At 40.2% G+C, this 12,585-nt stretch overlaps 1 protein-coding gene across 1 annotated transcript; it reads left to right on the top strand.

Annotated features, from left to right (window-relative positions):
- The first annotated feature begins 4,072 nt into the window (after nucleotides 1-4,072).
- ubxn6 (UBX domain protein 6) lies at nucleotides 4,073-12,069 on the top strand. Its single transcript, XM_034146231.1, has 11 exons — nucleotides 4,073-4,244; nucleotides 5,751-5,908; nucleotides 6,665-6,723; nucleotides 6,853-6,981; nucleotides 7,114-7,211; nucleotides 7,358-7,433; nucleotides 7,542-7,626; nucleotides 7,742-7,961; nucleotides 8,807-8,937; nucleotides 9,041-9,189; nucleotides 9,947-12,069. The coding sequence occupies exons 1-11, from the start codon at nucleotides 4,162-4,164 to the stop codon at nucleotides 10,070-10,072; spliced, it is 1,314 nt and encodes a 437-aa protein (XP_034002122.1). The 5' UTR covers nucleotides 4,073-4,161; the 3' UTR covers nucleotides 10,073-12,069.
- Nucleotides 12,070-12,585: the final 516 nt, after the last annotated feature.

Genomic DNA, 12,585 nt, shown 5'->3' with positions numbered 1-12,585 from the left:
ATTAAAGTTAGAATTCTGATGACATTTTTTTTTTGACATCCCCACATATTTTTTTTCATGTGGCCCTAATCCTCTTCCGTAGGGATTGAACCCATCACCTTCAATAATAAAAGAAAATCCTTGATGCCAAAGCATACTGTGGACTCATGTCAAAAAAGAAAAGGAAAATTCTAGGTTCCTGTCGGAGATACTAAATGTCAATTAGGAAAGGCGCAAAGTTATTAAGTACTTTTGCTGAAAAACTGTCCGTGACGTCATCTTCAATGAGAACCCAAGAAAAACAACACAGCCGTTAGCTGTTAGCACTCAGAGCTCACAGCTCCTCATATATGTTCAGAAACTAGACAAAAGTTAAACAAGTACAAACCACAGACTGCCTGTGTCATGGCGAATACAGTCGCTGCTTTATTTATGTCTGTATAGGCCGTTGTTGTGAGTGTGGACGGTCGGAGCATATACTGCGTTAGCTTAGCCAATCTCCATTTAGAAAACACGCATTTTAAAAGGTTTTTCGCCTGCCGTCTGTCTGCAGACTTGTCAAAGCATTAATTCATGGTTTTTACTAATAGTACAGCGGATAAGCACAACAATTGTGCATTTTATGAGAAAAGCATGACATTTCTAACATAGTTAGTGCATACCATAAGGTTTATTTTCAGATGTGGAGGGAAGTCAGATTTGACCTGTGAGGACCGTGAGAGGTCAAATCCAAGATGGCCGCCAGTCTCTCGGGTCAAATGTTCAAACACGCTTAATTTTGGAACCAAACATTGTAGAAAAACATTTAAGGTGTCATATCCAACTAAATTATGGATGCCCAATCATTTGGTGATACTTTTGAGATCGCCAGAATTCAAGAAAATGCATTTAGGTGAAGATAAAGGTAGAAATTGACCAAATATAAGCTGTCAATCAGTTGAAATTTGCAAAATGTGTGTGTGTGTGTGTGTGTGTGTGTGGGTGTGTGTGTGTGTGTGTGTGTGTGTGTGTGTGTGGTCACCCAGCGCTAGCATTAATACAGACACTGGAGGAATTTGGCTTTACTTGGCACAGTCTGCATGCTGAAGCAAACATTTGTTTTTGTCTTCAAATACATACTGACATGATTGCAGGGGCGGACTGGCCATCGGGACGTTCGGGACGAATCCCGATGGGCCGGTACTGAAGTGGGCCGGTCGGACGATGTGGGCCGCTCGGATAAGTCACTAGCAAGCACCCCCCCCCCCCCCCCCCCCCCCCCCCCGTTGATAATTTACCGAAGTGGGCCGGTCGAGAGTCCCGGGCTGATTTGCAGTCCCAGTCCGCCCCTGCATGATTGTGACGAGCATTATATTTGCTCCCAGCCCAACTCTCTAAGTCTAAGTGCTTGAACTCCGTGACAGGAGGATGACGTATGTATAAATGGATGGAACTATCAACAAAACAACAGTGTTTTATTCCCCAATGTCATATTTAATAGAAAAAATAATGATGCACCTCTTATTGGAGAAAGAAGAATGGGGAACAGAAAGGTTTAGAGAGGGACAACATGCTGAAACCTTGCAACTTCAGTGCCAGAGAAAAAAGGTACTGTAAGTACACTTGTGGTTATTGTCCTCATGTTGCACAATTGTTAATTCAATAAAGATGTTTACCGCATGTGGGCAAAAATCCATCAATCTTTCAATTTTCTAAAACTTGTTATATCCTTCGAGTCATTTCAAATTAGTTTTTTTCTCCATGCCATGGAGTCTAAATGGGTAAACCTTTGTATTTGTAATTGTACAGCCATGCTAGGACAAACAAATCCCCTTTGCCCATATTCTCTCTGCACTCTCTGTCACACACACAACATACATAACCCTTTCTTTGCATGACCTCTAAGTGTCCATGTGAGCCACTAAAGAACAGAAAAAAAGCTGCGCTACCTTGGCTTTATAGGTGGACCGGCAGGGAATCGAACCCCAACCCTCTATAAGTGGAAAGGGACAGCGGTGAACCTTTTAGTTGAGTGCAGCCCTTTGTTAACAGCGAGGGTTAAGAGTGCTGTTTGTGCTCTACATGGAACTGTTTTCCATCTCCCTCTTTGGTTTACATTATTATTATTATTTTTCTATTAAATATGACATTGGGGAATAAAACGCTGTTTTGTTGATAGTTCCATCCATTTATACATACTTCATCCTCCTGTCACGGAGTTCAAGCACTTAGACTTAGAGAGTTGGGCGGGGAACAAATATGATGCTCGTCACAATCATGTTAGTATATATTTGAAGACAAAAACAAATGTTTTCTTCAGCATGCAGACTGTGCCAAGTAAAGCCATATTCCTCCAGTCTCTGTAGTAATGCTAGAGCTGGGTGACCATAAATCCACTGGAATATACCACACACACACACACACACACACACACACACACACACACACACACACACACACACACACACACACACACACACACACACACAGCAAATTTCAACTGATTGACAGCTTATTTTTGGTCAATTTCTACCTTTATCTTCACCTAAATTCATTTTCTTGAATTCTGGCGATCTCAAAAGTATCACCAAATGATTGGGCAGCCCTAATTTAGTTGGATATGACACCTTAAATGTTTTTTCTACAATGTTTGGTTCCAAAATTAAGCGTGTTTGAACATTTGACCCGAGAGACTGGTGGCCATCTTGGATTTGACCTCTCACGGTCCTCACGGGTCAAATCTGACTTCCCTCCACATCTGAAAATAAACCTTATGGTATGCACTAACTATGTTAGAAATGTCATGCTTTTCTTATAAAATGCACAATTGTTATAATATGAGAGCTTATCCGCTGTACTATAACCGGTATCAGTATGTTGTTACTTCGGCATCATTTTGAAACGTGTATTACAATTAAATCACGGTCAAATATGTCCATCTTGTTGTAGTTGTAGCCCCTTTGCCAGCGATTCTCTCTCTAGTTTAGCATACTCAGCCCGACACAGCCTCGTTGTCTCTGGCCCTAGACCCACGATTTTATGAGGCCAGAAAAACTGTGAATTAGGACCATAGACTGTATATATAAATATATTAGGACCCGCCGGCCGGTACTAGGCCAAGTGGAAACGCAACCAAAAACGGGCCGCTGACGTCACAGCCCTCTTATGGCGCAGTTCCACTGCAGCGCGGAGCTCGCTTTAAGCGTGCCGTGTCGTGCCGCACCCCTTTTTTGGTTGTGCTTCCACTAGGCCTAGTTCCGGCGCGGCACGGCGCGGGGCCACTTTTTCACCTCTTTTCTGGCCCTAGAAAATTGTGGTTCTATCGGGGCCAACAAACAGGGCTGAGTCGGGCTGAGTATGCTAAACTAGAGAGAGGAGCGCTGGCAAGAGGGCTAGAACTACAACAAGATGGACATATTTGACCGTGATTTAATTGTAATACACGTTTCAAAATGATGCCGAAGTAACAACATACTGATACCGGTTAGTAAAAACCATGAATTAATGCTTTGTCAAGTCTGCAGACAGACGGCAGGCGAAAAACCTTTTAAAATGCGTGTTTTTCTAGATGGAGATTGGCTAAGCTAACGCAGTATATGTTATATATATAACCGTGCTCCGCGCTGTAGTGGAAACGCGCCAAAAGTATCCTAGATTTTGATTATGATGTCACGTCTGCATCGAAATGAAAGTAATGTTGCAGTGCCTCACTGTGTTCACTGGAAGGCATTGCGTTGTTGATTTTGTGTGACATCTTACATTATATTTATTCATACAAAATGAAATCAGAAGTAAGAGCAAGGGTTTGAATATGGAAATGAATTAGTGGCAAAAGCAGTGGAACACAAAATTAAGGATATTTCTTGGTTAATATAACAAAGTAAACTCAACACACAGAAAGCTGTAAGACATTTAAAGGATATCGAAATGTATATTATAATATATTGATTAAAACAAATATTTATACTATTTTAAATCATTATATTATTTACCTGATGATAGTAGTGCAGGGGATTATGTATTGTACACCATCATGTACAGTAGGTGGCGGTATGCACATTATAGGTAACGGTAATAAATCAACAGAAGAAGAAAAAGCGGAAGTAGTTCTCGATCAGCTGAGTTTGTTTTGGTCCTCCTCTCTGCTAGCTGTTCATCTATTTGTGTTTCTGTGATAAACATTTTCTGTGACCACTAAGGGAAATGAAGAAGCTTTTTGATGGCATTAAGAAAGACATGAAGTTTAAAACGGCGGGACCCGGGAAGAAACTTACTGACGACACCAGGCAAATAACAAACTTTACTTTTTACTGAAGCTACACCGCTAGAGCTAGCCTTAGCTACTGTAGTCTAATATCTGCTGCACTATTGAGTTGGTACATATATTCATGCTGATCAATAATCGTTATTGATGAGCATGTCATTAAGCTAACAACAACTCTACTGATGAGAGATGTTACTGTAACTGGGCTAAATGTTTATTCGCCGTTAGCATCTGTGTTATATAACGTTAAAGCTCTGCAGCGGGAGTCGCCCATCTATTCTCAGTGGAGCTAATCCCACTCCAGAACAATCTTATTTAGCCAATAGTCTTAGTAACGTAAAGTGACTTTTACTCACACTTAAGACACCCAACAGACTGACTGGAAATAGTCCTCCTGTCAGTGGTGTAGGAAGTACTCAGATCTAATTATACCACAGTGTAGAAGTACCTTTTTACAAGTAACAGTACAAGTGTTACTGGTGTGATACTATTGGCATCAAAATATACCTAAATTACAAACAGTAATTACAGTAGTAACAGTATGTATTGATCATATTTAAAAATGATGTTTATTATATGATTGATTATGATTATCAGTGAAAAGTAACTAAGTACATTTACTCAAGTACTGTACTTAAGTACACATTTGAGGTACTCATTTTTACCACTTTAAATGTCTACTCTACTACATTTTGAAAGACAATTTTGTACTTTTTCTCCACTACATTTATTTTACAGATTTATTCAGTAGTTCATATTACATTATAATAACTAAAACCATGACTTGTGTAAAACAACAACCTATTAGCATCAAAATATACCTAAAATACAAACAGTTTCAGTACTTATCATGCAGAATGAAGTATTTAAAAATGATGTTTATTATATTATTGATTATGATTATTGATTCATTTAACCTAAGAGATCAAAAAGACTCACTGTCTCTTTTTGGGGATGTCGTGCTATCCTCAGGGGAACGTAGCAGGTCAACTTCTGAACGCTGGGAACCTAAAGATTAAATTGAGATGCAGATTAACACTATGTAACATTTTTCTAGTCATAAATCTGTAATAAACATTAGGTTTGTGTTATGCATCTGCTCAATTAAAGGCTTAGAGTGGATAAGTGTTTAGAACATTATGATTAAGACTTTAAAAAAAGGAATGAGGCACTCTAAGTCAAATCCAAGCTATAAGGATATGTCTGTTTTTAAAGATGTAACTACAGTCCTTCAGATCCCTAGGTAGACTAAGAACAGAGACTAAGGATACGCTTTTGTAACAGGAAACAAGTAAATCAAACATAACTCCGAGACTTTTGACCTGGTCCTTAGTATGTAAGGCTAATAACTAAAGGTTTATATACTGTTGCTTTCTCTGGGCTCTTGCATCAAATATTATGATCTCTGTCTTGTATTGATTCAGCTATAGGAAGTATTTATCAAAACAACATTTATTTGGGAATGGATATTTGAAGCCCACGTAGAACAACTGCATGTCTCTTCACATTGCTTTTCTGTCCCCTGCAGTACCAAGCCTGATGTGGTGCAGAGCGGCTCCGGTGCCAGGCCGAATCGCCATGGTCCCAGTGAAGGGTCCCAGAGGGCTGGAGCCGCCGCCCTGGCTAGAATTGAACAGATTCCCCGGCCAAAGGTCGGCACCTCGCAGGATGCCATCAGGAACCAGGGTGAGGCAAACAACCCTATTCCAACAATGCTTCAGTCATTTTAATCAGTCAAAATTACAAAGTACGGCTTGCCTTTGGATGTGTTCATAGATAACGGTTAGATGCACACGCTTATGTTCTTTGGGCTACATTCAAATATAGTTTGATTTAAAAGTCACCTATTATGCAAAATCCACTTTTTCATGTCTTTTATACATACACATGTGTCCCCTCTGTGTAAAGAGATTCTAAAAGTTTCAGGAACAAAGACCCCCTCTCTTTTTGTCCTGATCCATTTATATAAAAACCTGTCTGAAAATGTGCTGATCAGATTTTGGCCACTTTATGATGTCATAAAGTTGTTTTGGCTTGTGTAACCATTACCCAATCACCAACCAAGGTAACCCCCCCCCCACCTTATCACCTGAATCTCCTCCTAGAGCACCATTGAGTTCTTCTTAACCAAATATCTCTCAGAGGGGCGTGGGGAGTGGCTCCTTATTTTCATCTAAATTAACAGACAGAGAATCAGCACTTTTGAAACAGGGGCTGAAACAGAGGGGATTATGGGATGCTGCAATGATCTGTTTAGTATTTCGAGCTAAACACTTCAGAGACATGTGCTGTATATATCTGAGACCTATAATATATTGATGAAAAACTGTATAATAGGGGACCTTTAAGAATAACAATTTTGTTTTCTATTGTTCATGATCTATTTGAATGTGAAGACGATGGGTTGTAGCAAAGTAATATAATTGCACGATTTGCTTATAGTCAAGAGAGAACTGGAGGCGGCGTCACTGGCTGAAAAAGACAAGGCAGAATCAGAGGAGGTATGTTTACAGGGACTGGCTGTCACATCAAGGTTTGAAAATGTCTGAAATGACACCAATAACATTATTCATTTCTCACAGTGATTAGCATTTTGTCTCATGATATTTGTGAATAACATTTCTTTCCAGAGATCCAAAGTGCCAGTGATAGCTCCCGCCTGTCTCTCAGTGTCAGGTGTGTATTTCACCTGTCCGCTAACTGGAGCCACTTTAGCTAAGAGTGAGAGGGAAGTACACATTAAAGAGGCCATTTTAATGGTACGTCTACAAATATTACTACTTGTTGTTTCTGCTTGATTTACAGCTTGTTTGTTACACAATGATTTCATCTGAATATGGCTGAATGTTATAATACTAAGTATTGTTGTGGTCCTTTGTTTTCACTGTCAGCGGTTTGAGGAGGATGCCGTGGAGGCCTCTGTTATGATGATCCACACATTTAACAAAGACAGAGACAAAGTAAAGGCTGCTATCGAGATTATGAGCAAGTAAGACACATCACATCAAGGGATCATCATGCTGACCTTGATTTCAGTTTTGACTTGCTGTCTGTTGTCAGTTAAAGATCTTTATTTACTTTAATGTTTGCTCTTGGCTGTTGTTATTTTCTGTTTCTTCATTGTTTTGACAATAGGTATATTGAAAATATATGTAAGAATCCCACTGAGGAGAAATACAGGAAGATTAAACTCAGCAACAAGGTGTACCAGGTAAGTCTGAAACGGGTCTCATTGATGTGAACCTCATCCCTTCGCGAATAAGCATTATTAATGTTTTTTGCCATATTGTATATATTTTACCCTTTTGTTTGATTTCAGGAGAAAGTTCGTTCTGTGGAGGGCAGTAGAGAATTCCTGGAGGCCCTGGGCTTCACAGGCATTATGCTTCCTGTAGAGGGGAAAGGTAAGTGAGTCCTGATGCTCATGATTAACAATTCCTTATCTTAGTCAACAGAAGAAGTAAATGTCATGCCAGTCAGTTATAACATTTTCTGTTTTGTGCCGTTCCCTGAGTACAGAGGAGGACGAGGAGTTCCTGGTGTTACTGGAGTACAGCCCTGACGCCCTGGAGTTGATGCAGGAGAGGAGGGACCGTCTCCAGAGAGGAGAGCCAGTGAGAGCTCAGCTGGACAGACAGCCGCAAGTGTTCAGATCGTCTCCCAACGCTCAGCGCTTCGAGCTGCCGCCAGAGTTCTACAACATGACATCGGAGGAGCTCAAGAAGGAGCAACTGCAGAGGTACAGACTCCTAGTGAACGGTTTGAACAGCATAAGTTATAGGAACTACATTTATACATGAATTATGTCGTTTTTCTGATCCGCTTTTGGTTCTTGTAACAACCCTGACAGCAGCATTCTGGATCAGCTGAAGCTGTTTAATAGCTGCACCAGAGCAAAAATAACACAATACAATACATGCATCATGTAGCTCTGTGCAAATGTATTGCATCTTGTTTTGATTTGGGGGCATTTTCTCAAAATAAACACAAGATTTGTTTATATTGTACACCTCTAATTGTCCAGAAAACAAACTGAATTTTTCCTCTGATTATGGTAGTAATGACAGGAATGTAAAGGAAATATAATATAAATATATATAAAATATATCCGAACATCTCTATTTTCCTATCGGATTACCACTATATCAGATTGTGCAACCCTGATTCATTCACAAGCCAGGCTGTTGCAAAACAACCACATAATTGCCTGCACATCAAGCTGGATGGTTCAAGATTGTTTTCTGCACAGATTCCCAGTCATAAGGGGGGGGGGGGATTAAACGGGAACATCTTCTAGAAGCATAGAGGTTGGTTTTATGGCTGAGAGAACAAAACAACAGAAAAAGAGCACATGTAATTGACCATGATTGCAAACATCCTCAAAACAAATGCATAAATAATGTATAAAAAGTAACTGAACCCTTCAGTTGTTATCCCTGTTATATGTGCTACCTCAGTCTAGCCACGGAAATAACAAATGTGCCACATGCACAACCACCCAGATTGTTGTCTGGTGGTATTTGTCAATCATTCATTGGAATAACCTGCACTCTACAACATGTGTGTTTTGTGTGTGTTTCCTAGGAGTGAGCTGGTGGAGAAGAACGCCATGCTGCGCACTAAAGCCATGAGGGAGAAGGAGGAGCAGAGGGAGAGAAGGAAATACAACTACACTCTGCTCCGGATCCGACTGCCTGATGGATGCCTGCTTCAGGGTAAGAACTTCTTTTTCCTTGTTTTCAGAACAAAACCAAATAAAAGTGTTGAAAGTCCTGATGTAAATGTAAACTAGGCATTGAAGATGATGTGTGATTGCAGGGACCTTCTATGCGTGGGACCGGTTGCCCGTGCTGTTTGCCTTCATCCGGGAGTCTTTGGTGGACGGCTGGCAGCCCTTTGAGCTCATCGCTCCTGGAGGTCAGAAACTGCAGGAGTCTGAAGAGGTGGCTCTCGCAGAGTGTAACCTGGTGAGTGGAAACCAGAGTCTTCTCATTGAACTGCCTAACATGAAATGTCCCTAGATTTAAAGATAAGGCTGTGACATTGAAATTCTTTATTTTTTTACAGTAAACAACCCTAATGATGAATTGAGTTTATCAACTATTGATATCACATGTTTCTCTGTAGCATGGATCTCCAGTGTTGTCCAAAACTATACAAATAATAGACAACCTACTTTATTGCATTGAATAAATGCCTTCATTCATTGTCATGATGCAATGCTACACCTGAGAACCAAATGTTTATTCATTCATTTTTATTATTTTATTTTATGAAAGTGAATTTGAGACCAGTTCTTTTTTTAAATGTCTTTGGAAGGAGCAAATTAGGTTGGTGCAACAGATCAAGTAAAAAATAAAAATGTTCCATTCTAATCTACCTCGACCTAATAACTCATGCCAAGCATTATGTCATTGTCTATACTCTAGCAGCGGTTCCCAACCTTTTTCAACTAAAAAAAAAATCTTAATAATGAAAATGTTTCCACACAAATCATGTTTTGCAAATTATTTGGCAGCCCACTTGCAATGACTACGGGGGCCGCAGCCCACAGGTTGGGAACCACTGCACTATAGTATTGAAACAAACAAAAAATGTAATTCAAATGAATGAATATACATTTTAATTGCAGTCCCCATACAAACCATGGTGTCCTCTTCACACAAGCCAGTATTTGAACACTCCTGCAGATCAAATCAGACTGTGTGTGTCTGCATGTTTCAGGTCCCTGCTGCTCTGCTCACGTTTGCCTGGGATGCGGCCGTTCAGGCGGATATTGCAGCTGCGGGTGGGAAGAGCCCCGCTCTACTCAAACCCTCCCTGCTGGAAACCATCCTGACCCTGAGCTGAGCAGACACCCTCCCCCGATCTCTCCCTGCTGCCTCCCCCCCTGTGGCCCTCCTGGGGTGGAATTGCCCAATTACAAACGACTAGTGATACGTTTATTTTTACAAATGCTAACTTTAAAGTCGGTAGCAGTGATAAAATAGGGGCAACTTCCCCTAAATGCGCTTGTTTTGCTGAGCATTATCCCTCCATGTGGGGGTAGGGTCCCCTCTCAGCTACGCCTTGTACTGAAGGAAGCGGTTACTAACAGATGAAAGGATTGGTTTTGTTGCATCGTGAATGTACAGGCTGTGTAGGAAACAGAGGAAGATCTTAACATCACCTACCTGCCAGTGAGGTGTTCTTCGTGTGGCATGTTGACAGACCTTGTTTTAACTGTGGCGACATTTCCTCCCCTTGCTTTGAAGTTAAACTGTTGTATTAACACTATGACTGATCAAGAGAAAAAAGTAGGTCAGCCAATTAGTTATGGTTATAGATTCTGTTGTGAACTATTTTGTATCTCAGTACAGAGCTTTTGCCATTTAAAAGCCGTTTGGTGTCTGTGCACTGGCCTCGACTTGAATGCTATTAGTTTTGTTTGGCGGTGCTCCAGTTTAAACAGTGTTCTGTCTGTCTGACGGTCCGGTCTGATGCAAGTCTAGCTTGTTCGTTCGTCCTCTGCAGTGTGGCCTCACACTCTCATTGTACAACATACTTCTACGGTAGTAACTAAAACTCCAAATGTTATTTATTTGTATTCATACGAGCATAAACCTGGACCCTAATCGAACATGTCTTTCTTGATAATTTGATTTAAAATTGAAGTCCAAAACGGAGATGTCTTTTTACAGACTAGAATGGCACCTCCGCCAAATACATTTTTTTATCCGCCTCTTGATTTGGATCCACTTCAAAATGTAATGTGTTCTTCCCGTGTTAGCCCGTGCTTCACCCTTCCACCAAGTTTCTTTTAAATCGGGCCTGTAGGTTTTCTGTAATCCTGCTGACAGAACGAACAGACACTGATACTGAAGGGTTAAGATGACAATGTGAAGTTGATTCTAATACCAATATAATTTCTTGTATTTTAGCAGTTTGAAGCACTTTTTAGGAAAAACCTTACACTTTATAAAACACTAAGGAGTTCCCTAAATGTAAAAAATAAAGCTTGAAGATATTGCTTTATGCATACTGTAGTAAAAACCGTGGTAATTGCAGAGGGGCTCACTGCAGAGGTTTCATGTAGCTTACTTGCTTGGCATGCTGGCTGGCGTAAATTACATTTCTGTTGTCAAAACGGGCCGCATGGACTTGTGTTGTCTTGAAAGTGATGTATTTGTTTGTATCAAACACATTTCCTTGGTATAAAAAAAGGTATTTCAAACAGGGTGGTAGTACGTGAACATGCAGTTAATCTACCATCCCACTGAATGAGATGAGAATTCAAAGCTGTTTCAATTTATGTTTTAAATTCACCCTTATCACACATCATTAGGGTGATTTATACATTTATTTTGGTAGTGGTTTTGCCGTTTATGTATGCACACCAGATATATATGTAAAAGCTAGTTATAATTGCTCGTGATTGGTTAAGATGACAACGACCTACCTCTCACTGCTTATCTGTCTGATACATCCCAAGGGGGTTGTACACTAAAGTGGAAGAAAGGCCTGGATTATTTTAGTTTTAAAGAAGAAATAATTGTCACCTCATAAAACCTGTAATATTATTAATTGAGCAACTAAAACCTGTTTCAGCTGCTTTGTTATGTGTAAAATTTGACTACACAACCCCAGCGTTTGAGGACTAAGATGGACGTCAGCAACATGTCTGCTGTCTTTTATTTAATGGAGGCGTCTAAATGTTTGATCTGCATTGTAACCTTAATAGATCCCGAGTGAGCAGTAGTGATGTGTGCAGACTGTCTGAGTTGTAATCTGTTGCTTTTCAACCTGCCTGTAAAAGAGATCGCTTGCATTGCATCATAACTTTTGTTTAATAAACAGTTCTGAGGCGAGTCTGTTTCACTTCAACATGTTCCTAAAGGGGAGCTACTTTAAAACACATACAAGAACCATATCATGCTGAGTTTCCTGGACAGCTCTTTGGATAGAAATGTTTAGTATTTTGAGTATTCCTCTGAAAATGATCACAGCTTACACCATGACATTCAGGATCGAGCTTCTACTGTAATGTCTGAGACTAAACTAGAGGTTTATACAGCTTTACTGTTTGTTATTACTCCACACAGCAGCAAGTACACACCATTTCCCCCATGAATGCCAAGTGGTGGCAACCTCATGAAAGCTGGTTTTGCCTCACCTCCTGTAGTCTGCAGAGGAACTGGGACTTAACATTAACAGAAATCCAGCAATACATTAGTATTACAGCCAACCGTTCATATTGTTGGTCCCTGAGCAATTGAGCCTTTCTTTCAAGAGAAGAACACATATTTCCATTCATTAGAACTTAATGACAATTTGCAAACATTGCTCTGCCCAGATGTGCATGTATTCAACTTTGCTGACAGAGA

Source organism: Trematomus bernacchii, unplaced genomic scaffold, assembly GCF_902827165.1.
Source record: "Trematomus bernacchii unplaced genomic scaffold, fTreBer1.1, whole genome shotgun sequence".
In the NCBI taxonomy this organism is placed as follows: Eukaryota; Metazoa; Chordata; class Actinopteri; order Perciformes; family Nototheniidae; genus Trematomus; species Trematomus bernacchii.
The sequence above is the reverse complement of the archived record's forward strand: the minus strand, read 5'-3'. Positions and strand labels throughout refer to the sequence as shown.